Genomic DNA, 21,358 nt, shown 5'->3' with positions numbered 1-21,358 from the left:
AGTGAGGTTTTTTTCTATTTATGACAATTGTGTTGTTTGAAATGTAAATCTAAATAATTTATGATGTGTTCATTTGTATTATTTTCTTCATTTAACAAAAAAGGATTCTACGCAGTAGCCGTGGTGAAAAAAAACAGTTTGTGGCTTTATTTAAATAAAATGTTGATGTTGTTGATTTCTGGTTCAGCACGTTTAGACAGAATATCTAGCTCACTATTGTTAGTTCAGTCGCAGTAACTAATATTCTTTTACTATTACTGCGAGTTAAGTTATATACCGACAACTTCAATTCAAATCTCCGAAGTAGTGTGGCAACTTAAAATTTAACATGATGACGAAGTTTTGTTCGTTAGCTACACTCCTCCCTTTTAATTTTACTTTCTTTTTACACCACCTTTGTTTCCGCTTTTAGTTTGTATCATTAAATAACTCCCCAGGTCCTGGTTGCTGTGTGAACTGGTTCGTAGTGAAATACTAAATTCGTAGGGTCGTGCACGAATCAAAACAGCAAACTAGACTAGTTTACACAGTCAGTGTATCTGTAAAATTTTAATTACATTCATGTTAAGTTAAGGATCATGCCATAACGCCCAATGGAAATAAAACAGACGTTCATTGAAGACGAACCGGTGACACCCATTCGTTCACGTGGTAAGACTACTCCTCACTGCCATAATGATTTACGTTCTTCAGTTCAAGCGGAAAAAAATGTCTCCTCGGCTCCTCTTGTTTGTTTGTACAACTCGCAACTGTACCCTTGGCAGGGTATCCAGCTACAGCACTTCTTTATAAACGAACAGAAATGTAAAAGTGCCCTGCGATGGACTGGCGTCCCGTTCAGGGTTTACCCCTCCTGATTAACACCAGTCATTCGGAGATAGCCTCCGGACCACCGCGACCCTGACCAGAACAAGCGGTTAACGACAGTGAACGACGAAAAACTTTGAACTGTGTAGGTGGGGGGGAAGAGGATTACAAAAGTCACAGTCTTTAAGCTCTGTGCTTTTAGCCAGTGCGTTTATAAATATTGAGATAATGAACAAACAGTAGCTCATCATCAGCAGCAGCAGCCTTTGGTGACCAAGAGCGGCTGCGAGATGCACTTTTCAGGTCCCCATCCGAAGTTTCATGTTGTGCGACTAAGGTCGATGTTCTGGCAGGACCGGGTTGTGGCCTCAATTTGTTGAGAGAAGGACAGACTTGAGACAATTATAATTATTCATTCAATTCCATTCTACAAATGAAATTAGTTTGGGCTCTGAATTACTTTACTCTTAAATGCGTTAAAGAATGCGGTCTTCTGTTGTCTCCCTTAAGTTTGAATATTGATATCTGTTGTACTGTAGCTGTTACAAGTATAAATTTGTTTGGCAGCCAATTAAACATGCTTAATTAAACAAATGTTTTTTTCAGTTAATCCTGTAGATATCTGGCACAACACCCCAATGAAAAAGGTATGTACAGGTATGGAAGAGCAGGTCTTCCACTGAAAAATAACAAATTCACATTTAAATGATTAATTAAAGCAACCAAATATGATCTAAAGCTTTGGCCAAGGACCTTGCTTCTGTTTACAGTTGTACCCATTTCCCGCCACCTTCGATTGCCAAAATTGGTCTTGTCAACATCACTGTGGTTCCCTCTGCAGAAAATGGCTAGATGGTATCTGCTGATAAACTTGGTCATCGTTGAGCTTGATGGCGACAGTTTGGTTTTCTTTTTTTTTGTTTTTTTGTAGAACAGTGCCAGTACATCTTCCAAAAACCCATCTGCATGGACACAGTTTACACCAGGGAATGAGGTAACAGGAAAACCATCCAGTATCCTTCACATCCCCTCTGACAGCACTGAAGCATTAAGACTCAGTAAACCCCAGGACAAGATATAAGGATATGCCTCTGCCCATATATTTTTAATTCATAATGGGAAACCATTTATGCACAGCTAGGGTTAGAGTGAGTCATTTGGGATGTTATGTAATAGCAACATACAGAGTCACCAGAGTCACTAATTCTCAGATGCTGTAATCATTACACCCATAATAGCAGGGGAGTTTTAAATCCGTTTCCTTGTCACAAGTACAAATGGGATTTCATACCCTTTCTCTTGTTTTTTTTTCTTTTTAAGCAGGCGTTAGTAAACGGTATAACAGAATCAACAGTGCAGAGGCAGCGCCGTGAGCTGCAATTGCTTCTCACTGAGCTGAAGGACCGTGACAAGGAGCTAAATGACATGGTGGATGCCCACAAGAAGCAGATTTTGGCCTGGGAGGAGGATCGGCAGAAGATCCTGACCCTGGAGCTGAAGTGCTCATGGCAAGAAAGTGAGAGCTGCGCTTATGCGTCTTCTACCTCTTACATCCTGTATTTGCTTCTGGCAGCAATAACAACTATTATTGCAGTATGACTGATAGTTTTGCAATTTTTAGATCCAATTCAGTTCTACAGAAACATACAGTATATTGTCATACCCTAAGTTAACACCCATCTGAGTTACAAGATATCAACTTTACAATGAGTTTAATTCAGTGCCCCAGCTTACATCCTGTGCAAAAGTTTTGGCACCCCTTGTCAAATTACATGATTTGTTGATTTTCTAAGTGGAAAAAATTCCTGCTTCTAAAGGGAACTAACTTAATCATTACATATTTCTGGAAGTTTTAATGCACATTTGCTAATTAATTTTGTTTAACTAATTGTTAAACAAGGGGGGCGCGGTGGCGCAGTGGGTTTGGCCGGGTCCTGCTCTCTGGCGGGTCTGAGGTTCGAGTCCCACTTGGGGTGCTTTGTGATGGACTGGCATCCCATCCTGGGTGTGCCCCCTCCCCCTCCAGCCGTACGCCCTGTGTTGCCAGGTTAGGCTCCAGCTCGCCGCGACCCCATACGGGACAAGCAGCTTCAGCTAGTGTGTGTGTAATTGTGTTTACTAATTATTCTTTGTTGAACAGATTGGAGAAAAAATAAAACATAAAATGTGGTGTCTGCAGAAGTGGGCACCCTTCCTGGCATCCTATTCAGGGCGTACCTCACCTTATGCCCTATGCTACCTGGGATAGGCTCTTAAAATTCATTGCTCAGTGGTTCAGAGGCTCTGCTTCATGGTTACAAGTACAATTTAACCACTAGGCCTTAACAGTTTCATCCACTGCTCCATGACACAGGTCATTGTCATTGTTTCCCATACATAAATATCATGATGGTAGTGTGTGGAATCATAGTGAGGTTCTGCTTTGTCAAACCCAGGTGAGTTACAGAAGAGCAACACAATCATCCAAGCTCTCTCTAAGCGGGTGCACATCATGGAGGTGCAGAAGGAGGACAGCCAACTGGCGTTTGGAACTAGTCAGCAGGAATTGCATCATCTTGGCCAGCGGCAGCAGCAATTTGAAAGCCAGTGCCAGGAGCTGCAGGTACAGCAATCCAGTACATTACGAGGTCCCTTTCTAGGAGCTCTGTGAACTGACCACTGTGGGGTGCTACCCACCAGTATTGTTTACTGTAGTGTGGTGCCATCTCTGGATACTGTAAATTGTAGTGTATTGCCCACCAGTTCTGTATACTGTACACGAGCAGTGTCAAACATATGGCCTGTGGGTCAAATCTGGTTCACAGAAACTATTTTCCTGGCCCACATGATGATTGTGTGGGAATTTGGGCACAAATAAATACTGTAATTGTGCACTTTGTGAACTAGCACAAATAACACAGTAATGGTTCTAGCCAATGAATTAATCTGCCTGTGTGAAGGTACAGTGCTGTGAAAAAGTATTTGACCCCATCCTGATTTCTTCTGTTGTGCATATCTCATACTAAATTGTTTCAGAAATTAAAATTTAACATAAAACAAAGGCAACCTGAGTAAACACAAAATACAGTTTTTAAATGATAATGTTATTTATTGAAGCAGAAATGTTTTCCAGTAGGGGGTGCGGTGGCGCAGTGGGTTGGACCGCAGTCCTGCTCTCCGGTGGGTCTGGGGTTCAAGTCCCGCTTGGGGTGCCTTGTGGCGGACTGGCGTCCCGTCCTGGGTGTGTCCCCTTCCCCCTCTGGCCTTACGCCCTGTGTTGCCGGGTAGGCTCCGGTTCCCCGTGACCCCGTAAGGGACAAGCGGTTCTGAAGATGTGTGTGTGTGTTTTCCAGTACCAACTGGGCCTGTGTGAAAATGTGTTTGCCCCCATAGTAGATTTCCCCAAATCTATGAAACTGCATTCATAATGGGGTTCAGCTGGACTAGTAACCATCCCTGATTACTGTCAGCCCTGTTCAATCAAATGAACACTTAAATAGAACTTTTTCAACAGCATGAAGTTGGTTAAAAGGTCTTACCCAGTAACACACTTTGACAAAGCTGAAAGAAATTCCAGAAATGATAAGGAAGAAGGTGATTTAAATACATCAGTCTGGGATGGGTTACAAAGCTATTTCAAAGGCTCTGGAACTCCAAAGAACCACAGTGAGAGCCATTATCTCCAAATGGAAAAAACTTGGCAAAGTAGTAAACCTTCCCAGAAGCGGCTGACCTTCTAAAATTTCACCAAGACCACAGCAACGACTTATCCGGGAAGTCACAGAAGGGCCAAGGACAACATTGAAGAAAGTACAGGCCTATCTTGCATCAATAAAGGTTACTGTTCATGACTCCACTATCAGAAAGACAGTGGGCAAAAATGGCATCCGTGGAAGAGTGGCGAGGTGAAAACCACTGCTAAACCAGAAGAACATTAAGGCTTGTCTGAATTTTGCCAAAACACACTTTGATGATCCTCAAACTTTTTGGGAGAATGTTCTGTAGACTGATGAGTCGAACGTGGAACTGTTTGGAAGACGGGTCCTGTTTATATCTGGCGTAACGAAACGCCGAATTCCACAGAAGAACATCATACCTACAGTACAGTCAAGTATGGTGGTTGCAATGTGATGGTGTGGGGAGGCTTTGTTGCTTTAGTGCCTGGGCATCTTGCAATAAATGAGGGAAAGAAGAATTCTGCTTTCTACCAGAAAATCCTAAAGGAGAACATCTAGTCATTAGTCCATAAACTGAAACTTGAGTGCAACTGAATTATGCAGCAAAACAGTGATCCAAAGCATAGGAGTGAGTCCACCTCTGAATGGGTCAAAAAAAAGCAAAATTTAAGTTTTGGAGTGGCCTAGTCAAAGTCCTGGCTTGAACCCAATTGAGATGTTGTGGCAGGACCTTAAATGGACAGTTCATGCTCAAAAACTCTACAATGTGGCTGAACAAAAGCAGTTATGCAAAAAGAGTAGGCCAAAATTCCACCACAGTGCTGTGAAAGATTGTTCTCCAGTTGTTGGAAGTGTTTGGTTGCAGTTATTGCTGCTAAAGGTGGCACAACCAGATTTTAAGTTTAAGGGGGCAGTTAGTTTATCACATGAGTGATAGGTGTTGGATAATTTTTTTTTTTCTTCAATAAAAAAAATAAATAAAATTCAGTTAAAACTATTGTTTACTCAGGTTGCCTTTGTTTTATGTTGTATTTCATTTGAAGATCTTAAAGTATCTGGTATGACATACACAAAAACAGAAGAAATCAGGATGAGGGCAAATACTTTTTCACACCACTGTATGTAGCAAATCCATCTGTTATGGAGGGATGCTGTCAATTTAAAGTTTTATAAAGGTAAAGTTTTATGCGGCTACTTGTGTGATGAGCGTTGTGCCTAGGGTGAAAGCAGCAACTGTACTTAAGAATCTCACATCTTTGGCTATGTCTCCTTCTCCTAAACTAATTAACAAATTGTATTTTCTATGAGATGTACGTCACTTTGGAGAAAAGGATCTGCTAAATGAATAAATGTAAATGTCAATTGCCGGACAGTTGTTTACCAATGGAATCAGTATCATAATATCCTGATGTGAGATGCTGGCTTCACTTGTTATACCACCATGCCACTTTTGGCAGTAAAGCTGGAGAAAATGTGCAGACACAGCTGCCAGAGCACACATGATTTGTACAGCATCCACAGTCCATAACATCAAACACAATTGCCCCCCCAATGGTTACCATGCCAAAGTACATTTACATTTATTTAGCTGAAAACTTTTCTCCAGAGTGATTTACAATGATAACTTACTAATAATGATTTGTCCATTTATACAGCTGATTTTTATTGTGTCAGTTCAGGTTAGGTACCTTGCTTAAGGGTAATACAGTACATGATGGGATTTTAATCTGTGGCCTCCACTGCCATATTCATAAACCCATAACTACAAACATATGCTTTTCCCATGATGCACAGCAGGTCAAATAAAAAAAGCTGTTTTTTTTTTTGGTACCGAGTTTCAAACTATTTCACGCTCTTGTAAAGATTTGCTGTGTTTTTTGTTTTGCTTTTAAGTTTGTAGTTATGGTTTATGGAAGTGTGTTAGTGTATTAACCAGTTATCTTGCTTTCTTAACCATGTATAGTTTTCTTTATTCAGAAGCTTTCTTTGCTAATATTTTTGGTTTAATTGGCATTTTATAACCACCTCAGTGCAAGGATTGGAGATTTGTACAATGTTTTGAAGCTTGTTGCTCAGTTGTTAGCTCCAGACTGTGTCGTTGTTGTTCCGACTAAGCCAGCAGACAAGTAGCAACATACATAAACTGTGAAAATTTCATGATGCATTAGGGCTGCTTTTCACTGATTTGTATTACAGTGTTTTGAAAATTTCTAAGTTTTCAGTGGCAGTAATTTGGGGAAGTCAAACATACAGACCAACGAATGAACAGTATGAATCGGTATGGAGAACTGTAGGAGTACAGGTGAATACACTGTAGCCATTAAAAACTTACAATGCCGATGCATAGTGCTTACCTGCTCTGCTAGTCTTGTGTTTGTTGATACACAAGTGTGATGTCCAATACCAGCCTGCAGCAGGTACCATGAATCCTGTTTAGTCTGATACATGAAAAGAGTTTGACACCCCTGTTATGGACTTCAGCATTATCTGTAGCTTTGGTCAGTAACAAGTTGGGTTGGACCTGACAGGAGAGGAACCAGACCCTGAACTCAAATCTGATGAAGCTCTCATCACAGCTGGGTCAAATTCAGGCTCGAGAGGAGGAGCTGAAGGCCATTCTTAAATTGAAGGTGAGACCTAAATGCTGTTGGTATTCTTTTGGTGTACAGTATTTCATCATATGTTACTATAGTGTGCTGTTTTCTGTATCAGCTGTCACTTAAAATGTTTCCATTTTCCACTTTGACTTCCCTTTTAAATTATGCTAACTAAATTCATACATTTGTTAAGCATTTGATAAACTATTTTCATAAAATCCTTGTCTACTGTTCCATGTAACTGTAAATTGTGTAACTTCAATTACACCACTGGAATATTCATATCACTAAGGCACAGAAAATGTGATACTAGGGGCAGTTTTTATGATAATGTATCAATGTGTAGCATAATGTTATTAATGGTTTTGTACATTTTGGGTGATTTCTGTGTGAACTTGTATCAGTTTGGGAACAAAAAAAATAGGAATAAAGGTGGTAATCTCTCTGGTATCTGATATTTTCTTTAAAGATATTTATAATATATCAAATTCTTGCTTCAAGATTTTCAGAAATGAATTATATTTGGATGTCGGGATATGTTTTTGCAATTTGGAAATCATTTTTCCAAGTAAAATAATTTCTGTTTTAGTCTTTGTGTTAGTCTTAGTGCCAAAATACACAGCAAGTGCTGTCAAAGCAGTAAGGTTGTACTCAGTGTTTATTTCTTTAATCAGGACACTGACTTGACAGAGGCCACCAACTGCATCCTGGAGCTCACCAGTCGTTTTCATAAGCTGGAGGCCTTGCTGGAGGAGTGTCGCTCCCGGGAGGGGAAAGCACTGAAGGAAATTCAAGAGCATAAACTCTCTTACAGGGAAACCATGAATGAAAACCTCCATCTTAAAGGTAGTGTTGAAGTACTTGGCCCTGGCAGTGGAAAATCTCCTTTCTACTTTCTTCTCGTATGCAGATGCTATAAAACCACTCTGAACACACAGACACATCGACACATATGGGTACATAAAGCTCATGTTTGGTCTCCTCCACTAGCAGAGAGCCTCTTACCAAAATAACAATGGCTTGGTGCTGAGAGCCATCTGTTCATTCTTGTGATATGGATCCTTCATGCTTCAGAGCAAAACTTGCTTGTTATTATTGTCATTGTTACAATTTTTTTGATTTATGATGCTTATATCCTTGTTGTATAACCCCCAGACTTTTTCCCAGTCATTTGTTCTTCTTTCCAAAAAAATCAGGCAACTTGCACTGATACCTTTAAATGGAGACTTGACTTGCATACAAACACTTGTATGAGAACATCACACATTTGTGTACTTTAAGAGTAATCTGTTAATGTTTGTTGTGTGTTTTCTTATTAAGATGTTATTTTCCAATTGGCTGAGACATGTTATAAGAACAGTTTTATTGCCTTGTGTACAATATGAAAATGATTTGCCACCTCTCTTATTTTCTCCATTACTGCATTTTTTTTTTTTTTACAATTAATTTAGTCAGAGTTTCAACCAAAATCTGCTGTTAGACAAAGGATGACCAAGTTTAAAAAAATGTAAAGATACTTCTGCAGTTTAATAGTGATGGTAATTCACCACCAAATAACCTTGTGCCAAAAAATTTCCTTTAGCTGTTGACTAGGGTCTCATGTTGTAGAGGTGGAGAAATGTTGCCCCACAGCTCCACCTAGATCTGGTTCAGCTCAATAACATTGGAGTTTTTGTACATGAATGGAGATCGTGCACAAAAAGATTGTGTCACAACATTTTGATCAAGTTTAAGTCAAAACTTTGACTAGGCCATTCTATCACTTTTGGTTTTTTTTTTAAATTTTTTTTTAACATGTATTCATTTAGCAGACGCTTTTCTTCAAAGCGACGTACATCTCAGAGTACATCTCATCCTCAGAGAAAATACAATTTGTGCATTAGATTAGCAGAAAGAGTCATAATTGCAGACATGTGATTCTTGGGTAAACCTAGTTTATTTTTTTCCACTTTAGGCACCAATGTTCATTGCACAAGTAGGTGCATAAAACTCAGGATAGATGAATCCTAATCACCATTTTAAACAAAATGCTGTGCTTGCTTTTTACCAGATGTAGGGACTGTGCCCATGTCATCATAAAAGCTCCACTTCAGATTAATCAGTCCACAGAGTAGTTTTCTAGGGGCCTTGAGAGGCATCCAAGTGCTTCTTTTTAAGTGGGAAATTCATCTGTCTTCCCATCTGTCAATTATCAGTAATGCCATGCCCTGGAACCTATGCCAGAAGGACAGGATATAAGGCAGAGTATACACCCTGGATGGGATGCCAATCCATTGCAAGCAAATCACACACACTCACTGACTCACCCATAAACACACCCTCTGGGCAGTTTAGAGTCACCAGTTCTCACACACACACACACACACACGTCAGAAACTGCTTGTCCTGAGTGGGGTCGCGGCAAGCCAGAGGCTAACACAGAGCGCAAGGCTGGAGGGGGAGGAGATACGCCCAGGACGGGATCCCAGTCTGCCACAGGGCACCCCAAGCGGGACTCAAACCCCAGACCTGCCAGAGAGTGGAACCCAGCCAAGCCCGCTATGCCACTGCGCCCCCTTCTCACCAGTTCACCTGAAACACATGTTTGGACTGCATCTGGAGGAAATAAACACATAGGAACACATGAAAACTCCCCAAAAACTGGGCTGGATTTAAACCCACATCTAAAGCCACAGACCAAGAATTGTGAGGCACCAGCACTACTTGCTGTACCTCTATGCTGCCCTTTAGACTGGAAATGAACATTCATATTCTTTTAAATGGGCAGTTTGCCTTGCCTCTGTACCATATATCCCATGGTGTCTTTTTGTGGGTCTTCAAAAAGAACATCTCCTTCAGTGCTGTTCAGGGGGTTTTTTTTTTGGCTTCAGTGATTTATACCTTGCACATAGGGATATTTTATTAAGACAGTTACTTCTAGATAGATTCACCAAGTCCCTTAGAATCTCTGAGTATCATTCTAATGGTGATTCAGTTGAGGTTCACACCTTTCAAAATGACTCCAACCCTTTCCATACTGATAGTTTTCAACTTTTCTAGAACATCTTGAGTGACCCATTATAAGTAGTATATCTAGCAGTGTAAGTCACCTTGGTGAATAAGGTGTGTGGGATAGTAACACTACATAGTATCCATTGTAAGTCACTTTGGAGAAAAGCGTCTGCTAAGCAAATAAATGTAAATGTAAATGTCTTTAGAGTTCGGCATGATGTGCCCCTGAGAATCATTGTTTCTCCTACTTGACTTTTGATGGTAAAGATAAAAGTTTGAGTTTACGAAATGGATATTGCATGGCGCAGGCACAAATAGGCCTGGTTGTTTACCAAAGTGGTGGAACAGCTTTTTTTAATTAAGTGCCTATGGTTGATCTGTCTTGTAGATAACATACATTTACACAGAAGATTATTGCACATTTGCTTAGCTTACTTGCCAGAGAAATGAAAGAACAATATTGGCATAATTTTCTTTCAGACTTCTTTTGTATACTGCTAGAACAAAAAATCTGGAAAAATGGAGAAAATCAGAAGGAGGGCAAATAACATTGCATAGCAATGTATTAATTTTTTAATATGACAAAATTATTTCTCTAATTTATTACTAATATCTGATTTCACTATGTGCATGATAGAGAAGAACTCTGCTTTTAAGAGGCTGAACCTGTGCTGGCTGATGCTTGTGTTAGTCACAGAAAAGCTTCTAGGATTTTCCAACTTGCTGGCCGTAGACCTTTGTTTTACTCATGCCTAACACTTTGTTACAGAGGAATTGAAGGAAAAAATGATGGAGAATAACACGCAAAAAGAGGAGCTGCTTCATCTCAGACAGGAGAATAACATTCTGCGCAGTGAGCTGTCTCTGCTGGGTATGAAGGCTGAGTCCATGTGGCCATCCAGACGAAATGCAGCTCTCAGTGGTGAAAGGAGAGCTGGAAATTCAGCTGTGTTTGTTCTTCCTTTGTGAAAAACACCACTCCATACAATTTTGGACTGTTTAATTTTAAAGAATATTTACATGGGTTTAAGATATCACAAAAAAGCCTAGGAGGCCTCCTCTCCTCACTATATCAGCTGCCTCTTAAAATGCAGGTGAGGAGATTCATAGGAAGGAGGAGCTGCTGGAACTGGTCCGGTCAAAGAAGGAGCGGACTGAGCTGGAGCGCCGCTGTCTGCGTCAGGTACCCCTCTCCACCACTGCTAACATGCATGTCTTAATCCCATGCTCTATTGAAACACAGCTGTGATGTTCCTTGAAGATTTTTATAAGTATAAATCTGCAAAGTGGAGTCTATAAATAAGAATTACTTACATTTTACACTAAGCAGATACCTGCGTTACGTTTACATTTACATTTATTCATTTAGCAGATGCTTTTCTTGGTGTAAAAGAGGGGCATGGTGGGTTTGGCCAGTGCCCGCTGTGTGGTGGGTCTGGGGTTCGAGCCCTGGTTTGGGGTGCTTTGTGGTGGATTGGCATCCCGTTCAGGATGTTTCCCTTCAGCCTTGCGTCCTGTGTTGCAGGGTGGGCTCCTGCTCAGGACAAGTGGTTGTAGACGTTGGTTGCTTTTCTTGATGTACACCTCTAGGTTGATCGGTCCATCAGCTGTTGTTTAGACAGCACCGATCACGACACGCTCTCCTTTTGTCTCTTCTCCTTGCTTTTCTCTTCCACAGACAGCCTTCCCATCTGATGAGATCATCTTCCCATCTCCTTGGAGGTCATCCAGGTGGTCTTTTTCGTTCTTTTGGGTACCACTCAGCTGGAAGTGTGGTCCATCAATTGTCCGCTATCCGCGCTATGTGTCCTGCCCATTTCATCTTATTCCGCCTGTATTCTGCCACAACGTCCTTTTCTCCGCTGCCTTCCCTCAGCGCTTCGTTGGTTATGTAGTTTACGCGTGTCACGCTGACCATTCTGTGTTTCAGCGACCGACAACCTTTGCTTCTTTTTTGTCTGTTAATGCTCATGTTTTAATGCCGTACAGCATGACTGGTATAACCGTGGAATTAAAGAGGTTTGCATGTGTTGCCTTGTCGACAGCTGCTGTGAGAACTTCTTTGATGGAGTTGAATGCACACCACCCAGCTCTGTTTCTCCTTCCAAGTTCGCCTCCCAATTCTTAGTGCATATTTACTTCCTGTCCCAGATAGACGTAATGGTCCACCTCTTCGATCTCTTCTACAGCGACTGTTATTCGCAGCTTTCTTAAGGTGCCCAATCGCATGTACTTCATTTTCGAGCAGTTAAGTTTCAACCTGACCTCTCTGCTTTTCTTATCCAGTTCACATAGCATTTTCTGCAGTGGTCAGGGACTTTGAGTGATCAGCACGATATCGTCTGCGAATTGGAGGTGATTTAGTTGTTCTCCGTTGATCTCGATGCCGCCCCGGAGCCTTGTCCTGCTGATAACCATCTTGAGACAGTCAGTGAATAGCTTGGGAGAGATGATACCGCTCTGTTTTAGTCCTTTTGCACGCGAATGCAGATTGGGGTATCAAGCAGAATACATCTGTTGTGCATCCCGAATTTGCCTCCTGCAGTAGTTGTACTGCTCATCAATGTTCTGCTCATTGATGCTCTGTTCTGCTAAGGCTTATAGGATTGTGTTGAGCTCGATGCTGTCAAACACTTTCTCATAATTGACAAAGGCCAGACATAGGGGCAGTTTGTATTCTCTCAAATGCTGCAGGAATTGATTGAGGGTGAAGATGTGGTCTATCCTACAGTAAGAGCTTCAAAAACCTGCCTGCTCTCTTGGTTGGTGTTTGTCCAGGCCTCTGCACGGCTCGAAGTACATTTCAGGGAAAAATACAATGAGTGCATTACATCAAGTATATTCTCTTCTAACAATATACTATTATGGAGATGCAGTTGATTAGAGAAGTATGTTAAAATAATGAAATCTTATCAGTGCTGTGGATTGATGTCACAAACATACAGTATATGGCTTGATACCAACCAAGTTTGTCAAAACAACATTAGTGTGGTACCACATTCACAGCAAGATGAAACATCTCATTCTGAATTAGTACAGTTTCAGTATGAATGTCACAACAAGAGCATTACTGTTAAAGAAAAAGGAAGAATCAGAGCCTGTTGTATCTCCATAATCCTGTTTGCTGTGTCCGTGAATATTTTTGTGAAGTTGACAGAGTGTAGAGGTCCACATACAAGTCAGGTATCAGACAGCGGCTCATCGTTCCCTTCATGAATGACTTAATACTGACCACAATATCTGTCCCAGGATGGAGGTGGATTTTGGTTTCGCTTTACCAGCTCAAGATGTGTGTCATGCCATTAAAGTTCAGATTTCTTGTGTTGAGAAAAGGAAAGCCTACTAATAAGTTCTGCTTTAACATAGGAACTATACTGATTTCATTAGTTTTGACAAGTCAATGTAAAGCTTTGGTAAGTTGTTTGACTGCATCTCAAGGAATAAAGTAGCTATTCAGGCATTTTTCGAGAAGTTGAAGGGTTGGCTAGAAGCAGTTGGCAAGTGAGAAATTGTATGTAACTTTAAAGCGTGTATATCAGCATGGCGTCTTGCCGCAAATTCTCTAGCCTCTTCTGATTTGCAAAATCTCTAACAACAGTTATGACCCTTGAAGAGAAGCTGTTATCACCAACCTTGGTGTGGTCTACCCCAGTAGACCAACAAGTTACATTTACCATTCAGGAGCCTAGGGGAGGAATTTAGAGTAACACTGGAAAGGGAATTTCTCTAATACAGGGGCTCAAGAGATTGCAGGGTCATGGGAGCTGATACTGATAGTGGAAGGTAGTGTGTTTGTTGCAGTGGTGCAGGCTGAATCCCAGCTCCAATGTACCATAATGTTGGGCACAGTGACACTCCATCTAAGGGAGTGTTCTGCTATGGTCGCATGACAAGAACCAGGGAAAGGATAAGTGCAAGCTAATTCAGGAGGAGGTATGCACAGCAGCAGAGGAAGGAAAAAGAAATTACTAGGATGGTGGTGATGCTGCAGCAGGAAACATGGGGTAGTTACAAAAAGACTTGAATGTAAGTAATGTCTCTTTTTCGGAGCTGAGGACAGCAGAGCCTCAGTGTATCAAGTTCTTGATCCAGGCAGTTGTGCTGTCAAGTCCATCTAACCATTTACCTGGAGAAAAGTTGATTTTCTGTCATGCTCATTTATGTGCAAATAGAGGGACACTGGAGAACATCCTCAGCAGCTATATAAGTGAGGGCTGCCGTCTTTGGTGGTATAACCAGGTGGTCCAGGTTGTGGCAGACTCTATCAGCATGGATATGGTATACAGTAAACCTGCTGATAGGCAAGGTAGCCTGTATCATTTGTCAGGGAAGGTGAAAGGGTAGAAACAATACCCATTGCCAGTTCAGGCCTGGTGACAGTGACTGGCAGTTGGTTGACTTAGGAATGCAACTTAGGAAGTTTCTGGTCACCATCACAGAGGTCTAAGAGTAGACATTGTTCTGCTCTCTGAAGCTTCTAAATAAGTCATCTTGTTGGAGCTTACAGTCCCATGGGAAAAATGCACAGGAGAGGGCAGTGAAAGGAAGATGAAGTGTAAAAAACCGATAGAGCAGTACTAAAAACTGAGGCAAGGTGTATGCCCATCAAAGTAGGCTGTAGAGGCTTTGCAGGAAAGTTGTTGCATAGGGCCTACAGTGTGTTGGGGATTGCAAGGCAGTCAGAGGAGAAAGACCATCAGAGCTGTTATTGAGCCTATGGAAAGGGTGTCTAGATCAGGAGAGCTGTCAAATCACAACTGATTACACAGCATTCCATTAACTGTAAAACAATTATAGTCAGGTAAGAAAGAGAAGGTATTCAGACAATGACCAGTCAGAGGGGATTTTCAACAGAATCTGAGGTTCCTGAAATCATCTCTGGATGTCAGTTACTTTATTGATAAAGAAGGAAGTAAATTGTCTAGAGACAAAAAAGAAGGAGAGGTTGGAGAAACTAGAACATTTGACAGAGAACTGAAAAAGAGGTGGCAAGAATTCCATTTATAGGATTTCTTAGGAAGCAACTGAGCAGAAAAGAAGAATGAGAGGAGAATGTTGTATTTTCCAACTAAAGGTGGTTGTAGATATGTAAAATTGAGGGGAAAATTAGGTGTATTATATCTCTATTCATATTTGTGTGTCCGTGTGCCTTCAGATTTGTGAGAATCAGCAGAATGACCTGCATCTTCTGGAACTGAACCTGGAGTGTGCCCAGGAGGCACTGAAGCAGCATGAAGGTGTGGGGTCATCAAATCAGTGAGTATGCCTTGCCACATATCAAATGGATGCACTGGCCCAGCTAGAATTAAGATTACTGGCCAAGGCTTGCATTGACCAGCCACGTTAAGAGTAGAGACAATGGACAGCTGGTAGCATAGTGGTTAAAGCTGTTGCCTTTGGAACCAAAGGTCACAGGTTTGATTAGCACCTTCGACTGTAGTACGCTTGAGCAAGGTGCTTTCCATAAATTGCTACAGTATAATTACCCAGCTGTACAAATGGGTAGATAATTGTAAAATAGCTTAACATTATAAGTTGCTTTGGAGAAAAGTGTCAGCTAAATGAATAAATGTAAGATTAAGTTGTGTCAACCTGGCATGGTGGCTTTTGAGGTCAAAATAAGATGACACCTTGATGGTCATATGCCACCGTATAAACTAGTATACAGGTGGTCCCCGATTTACCATCATAAGTCGAAAATGCATATAATACACCTGATACACACCTCTGCGTGACAGAATGGGAGATGTGGATCGCTGTTGCTGCCCAGCATCGCGAGAGAGTATTGCCTGGGAAAAAAATCAAAATTCGAAGTATGGTTTCTATTGAATGCCTCTTGCCAGCTCACCATCGTAAAGTCGAAAAAAATCACAAGTCAAACCATCGTAAATCAGGGACCACCTGTACATTAAATTAGCAGCATATAGGATTTTTTAATTTATCAAATAGATAAAACAATGAATGAATGAATGTATGTATCGAGCACATAAGAGATCAGGAGAGAAATGAGTCCAAAAGAGATGAGTTTTGAAACCCTTCTTGAATGTTGAGAGAGATTCAACAGTTCTGAATGACAGAGAGAGGTCATTCCGCCACATCGGAGCCAGAACTAAAAAACCTTTTTTGTTTTTGATTTTGGACTTCTTGTGTGTGAGACCACCAAACAAGCACAGGTGAAGGAGCGTAGCAGTCTGGGATGTAGCGAGTGATCAGATCTTGTACGTATTGGATAGCAGATCCTTTGATGGTTTTGTAAGCTTTGACCAGAGTCCTGAATTTGATGCAGGTAGCTACAGGAAGCCAGTAGAGAGAGATGAGGAGGAGGATACATGGGAATGCTTTGGTAGGTGAAACGCTATTCGTACAGCAGTGTTTTGTATCAACTGTATCAACAAGTTTGATGGTAGGGGCCAGAAGACCAGACAGTCGCAGTAGTCCAGGTGGGATATAACCATAGCCTGGACCATAAGGTATGTAGAGTTTGTTGTGAGATAAAGGTGAATCCTGCAGATGTCTTGCAGGATCAGGTTCTGGCTTTGATATGTTAAGAGAAGGACAAGGTTTAGTCAACCATTACTCCCATGTTCTTAGTTGGTGAAGTAGGTTAAAAGAGCAAGTTTGATAGAGAATTCTCGACAGAACGGATCAGCCAGGAGGTGGAGGATCTCTGTTTTGATGAGGCTCAGTTAAAGGTGGTGATCAGACTTCAAAAGAGAGGAAGAGTTAGGTATTTTAGGTGTACCAATGGTAGTAGAGTCCGTGAGAGGGGGTGACAGGGCCAAGGGAAGAGATGTACTGTAGATGGAAAAGTGTAGGGGGCCCTGCACCGAGCCTTGTGGAACTAGAGGCTGATAGGATAACCTGGAGCCACGATAGACTGCTTGGTACGATCTACCTTCTAGGACTCAAACCATTTTAGTGGTGTTCCTTTCATGCTAAACTGTCCAAGAGATGAGAGTAGAATCCGGTGGTTGACAATGCCAAATGCTGCAGACAGTTCAAGGAGGATGTGGACCAAGGAGGGGGAGGCCACTCTGGCCAGCTGCTAAGCATACGATACTGTGAGAATAGCTGTCTTGGTAAAATGTCCAATAGTGCAGTTTTGGTGGAATGTTTGACTTTGAATCCAGGCTAATAACTTTTAAGGAGATTATTCTGGATGAGGAATACAGTAAAAAAAGAAACACAAGGCCCAGATGCACAACTGCCCAAAAGGATAAGTACATCAGAGTCTGTAGTTTGAGAAACAAATACCTTACAGGTCCTCAGTTGGCTGCTTTCTTAAATAGTACACCCTAAGTAGTCCCTCTACCCACCGTCGACACCTCATACAAAAACCGCTGCATCTGCGAAGCCACCAGCATTGTGGACGACCCCTCTCACTCCTCTCATGGACTCTTTGCCCCTTTTGCCATCTGGCAGAAGGTACAGGAGCACCCATGCCACCACCAGCAGACTCTGCAACAGTTTCTTCCCCAAGGCAGTCAGATTACTCAAACACCCTGCTGCCTCCCAACGCTCATTTGGCACAGTCAAACAGCCCATATTCGCGTCCACGTCCTGTCCTGTGTATTTCTTTATTGTCTTTTACTCCTGTTCTTTGTTGCACCATGGTCTCCGGAGAAACGACATTTCGTTCCACTGTATACAAGCTAAAAAACAACTTAATACCAGTGTTATCTGCAGTGAAAAGGCAACTCCGGGATGCTGGGGTTAGAGGCAAAGTTTCAAAGAAAACGTTATATCTGAAACTGTAAAATAAAAATAATAGGTTAAAATGGGCAAAAGAACACAGACACTGAATAGCAAATGACTGGAATAGAGTACAGTAGGACCCTCTTATCCGTGGGGGATAGGTTCCAAGCCCGTCAGCGGATGCGAACACTATATACCAGTTTGCCAGCATCACTACTCTTGGGCTTTGGGGCCATTATTAAGAAAGATAAGGGTTTCTTGAACGCAAGCACTGTAATTACTGTGAAGGTTGATCTAATAACTGAGAAAACTACTAAGTGACTATAGAGTTCAATGGAAGTTGCTTTGGAGAGAAGCGTCTGCTATATAAATAAATGTAAACATGACTATCGGCAGGTAGCGTACAGCGTGGATACGCTGGACAGAGGGATGATTAACGTCCCGGGGTGGGACTGTACGAGATTTCACTGTTACTCAGAACGGTGCGCAATTTAAATTATGAATGTCTACTGTATTTCTGGAATTTTCTATTTATTTTTTTTGGACTGCGGTCAACCGCGGTAACTGAAACAGCGGATGCGGGGGTCCTACTGTATTATGGACGGATGAGTAAGTCTGCGCTGTTGCAGATCACATGGGTATTTGGCATTTGGGTCTTCTTTACTATCCTGGCTAGATCCAGTTTGCCCTCTAGTGGACACCTTTTTATAAAATCTTCAGTTCCTTGGAAATCTGACACAGAATAACCTTCATTTCACAAAACGATAACAATAGACTGATGTACTTCTTTAGAAAGGTGTTTCATTTTTACCAGAAATTAACGTTAGGAATGCCAGCACCTTACAACCCAAGGAAGGCAAATTTACTTGCTTGCTTAAACAGAATCAAAGGTTTCAGCTGGGCTAACACAATTATAAAGGTTTCTTTACCATTGGCACCATTACCTTTAGTTGACCATTTAGACACCTCCAGTAAGTACTGGCTGCTGAAAATGGGGCTTTCCAGTTATATGTGAACAATAAATTGTAAATCAGTAATTTGAAGCAGTAATAGCCATGTGCAACATTAATAATAATGCCTTGCCTATGTTTTAAATCAATTTAATGGTACCCTGAGAAAATTCAGTTCTTTCAAAAACATAAAAATTTCTTGATTATTCCAAACTTTTGAACACTAGTGTAACTCTCACATCCAATTGTTACACTTTTTTCTGTTTTTTTTTTCTGTAACAATTCTTATTGTATTGCGCTTTATATTCATTTTTTAGATCAAAAAAATGTTGTGGTTTTCATAATGCAAATTTTAACATTATAGCATACTGTTATATTATTTGTTTAAACCTATTTTAACATTCATTTTTAGCACTTTATTTCAATCTGATATTGCACCTATGGTTGACAGTAATGCAACTCTGTTAATTTTCTTTTTAATGTACAGAGTTGTAAAACATCAGACAGCTGAAAAAAGCCCTTTGTTAACAACACAAAACCTACTTTTTGCACCAGAAAAACCCAAGGTGAGTATTACAACAACTCGTGTTCAAAATCAAATAGTAACACTGTATAGAAAGTGCTGTGTGTGAAATTCTAGATATAGACAATTCTGGAATGCTGTAAAGCATGTTCTAATTCCATATTTTGATATAACGTGAAGAGCAAATAGAGGAAAATGTTTTAAATAATGCATAATGCATCCAGTACAGGGTCTCAATGGTCTATAGCCTACCCAAGAAACATATGGCATGAGGCAGAGTACAGCCTAGACAGGACACTGGCCAATGACAGCACAATCGCACACCCTCATTTACTCATCAATGGCGATTTGGAGTCCCAAGATTACCTGAAACACATGTTTTTAATTGTGGGTGGAAGCTGGAGCACTCAGAAGAAACCCATGTGAGGACAGGAAGAATATGCAAACTCCATATAGACTGAGCTGGATTTGAATCCATGCCTGAACCCATCCTACTAGAGCTCTGAGGCACCAGCTACACCATCATGTTGCAAAGGAACAAAGTAACAAAACAAAAAGAAAAAAATAATAGTAAGGTAAATGATAAGAGGGACAGGCAAAAGGGATGGAAAAAAAGGATGCATGCAAGTAATTTCCAACTTAAACCTGGATTTAATGTGTCCAGTGTAATTCTAATATTCTGGACCTGGTTTGAATTACATTTTCTCTGCATTAAAAAGATAAGGCAGTAATTTTTCACATTTGGCTAAAAATACAGTAAATAGTGTGTTCCTGTTGTGGCTCAAGAGCATATTTATTTTTTCAGTTTGAATGAATGGTAATTAAGTTGAGAGTTCGCTTTATGATCATATTTCCAGAAATTAATTATGTTTGTTATGCGAGGGCACCCTGTATAGTTAAGACAAAATCTGTTTTTGTTTCCAGCAGTGTGTCTTGAATCTTTAGTTCTTTTTTTGCCTGCGGTTCCTAGTAATTGGATGGCCTGTTGTTACAGTATAAGTGAGGCAAAGTGCCCTTTCTAACACCCATAGTCAAAAAGTGCCATAGACTTCTGGTCTTCTGTACACAGCTTCTTTTTTGGGATCCGTTTTTTTTGAGCTTCAGAATAATATTAAATAAATTATTTTTCTCAGGAGAGAGATTTCCATTGACAGGCTGGATCTCCTGCAAGCAGCACACTGGACCATAGGAGCCAGGATGACAATGCCTCTGTGTGGACACACCCAGTGAGAGGGTGTCCCAACGCTTACTTCCAACACTCACTTCCCACACACCTTCACACCTCCTAATTAAGTGGACCATGTTGTGTGAGCCTGGACACCAGCAAGTGCTGAATATTTACAACTCCCCTAAAACAGGCCATCATTCATATAACTATAATAAAAGAAAAGAATCTGTCTTCAATGTTAAATAAAACGTGTACATTACATCTTTGACCTTTACAGCTACCCCTTAGACTTGCTGAAGTGCAACATTAAAGGACAATGAAATACACACACACTGTTTCAAACTGCTTGTCCCAAGCGGAGTCATGGCGAGCCAGAGCCTAATCCGGCAACACAGGGAGCAGGGCAGGAGAAAGAGGGGACACACCCCAGACGGGATGCCAGTCTGTCACAAGGCACCCCAATCACAACTTGAACCCCAGACCCACCAGAAAGCAGGACCGGGCCAAGCCTGCTGTGCCACCGCACCCCCCAAATTTTTTTTTTTCCATTAAATTTAAACAAATTCATTAAATAGGGAAGTGGGAAATGCTACCCTGATCCTGCCAACAGTCTGTAAAGTGCACTGAAGCATGAAAGTAGTGTGAGACTGCCTTAATTCATTTCAGATATTGTTTTTAGCTCACGTGGTATTTGTGCATGCTGGCAACTGACAGAAGCAGTAACGCACAACGTTTGTAATTTTCTCAGAGACTGTATCTACATCGGGTGTGTTGTAGGATGAATTGGTCAACAATTGGGATTGAATAGGAATTAGTGGAGACCATTCATTTTTATTTTTACATTTACATTTATTAATTTAGCAGATGCTTTTGTCCAAAGCAACGTACATCTCAGCAAAAGTACAATTTATGCATTACATTGAGAGAAGGAGACACAGCTGCAGACATGAAAGTCTCAAGCAAACCTAGTT

At 41.0% G+C, this 21,358-nt stretch overlaps 1 protein-coding gene across 2 annotated transcripts; it reads left to right on the top strand.

Annotated features, from left to right (window-relative positions):
- Window positions 1–150: 150 nt before the first annotated feature.
- On the top strand, window positions 151–20,760 carry ccdc62 (coiled-coil domain containing 62). Of its 2 annotated transcripts, none has more exons than XM_018752995.2 (12): window positions 151–651; window positions 1,414–1,454; window positions 1,739–1,801; window positions 2,131–2,323; window positions 3,243–3,409; window positions 6,992–7,093; window positions 7,735–7,906; window positions 10,821–10,922; window positions 11,146–11,234; window positions 15,207–15,307; window positions 19,184–19,262; window positions 20,353–20,760. In XM_018752995.2, exons 1-12 carry the CDS (start codon window positions 594–596, stop codon window positions 20,368–20,370), a joined length of 1,185 nt encoding a protein of 394 aa, XP_018608511.1. In that variant the 5' UTR covers window positions 151–593; the 3' UTR covers window positions 20,371–20,760. The 2 variants fall into 2 exon arrangements, with proteins under 2 accessions (XP_018608511.1, XP_018608510.1); XM_018752994.2 differs by having other exon boundaries at window positions 2,128–2,323.
- Window positions 20,761–21,358: the final 598 nt, after the last annotated feature.

The sequence above is a fragment of the Scleropages formosus genome, chromosome 1, assembly GCF_900964775.1.
Source record: "Scleropages formosus chromosome 1, fSclFor1.1, whole genome shotgun sequence".
NCBI classification, from domain to species: domain Eukaryota; kingdom Metazoa; phylum Chordata; class Actinopteri; order Osteoglossiformes; family Osteoglossidae; genus Scleropages; species Scleropages formosus.
This window is presented reverse-complemented; position numbering and strand designations above follow the sequence as displayed.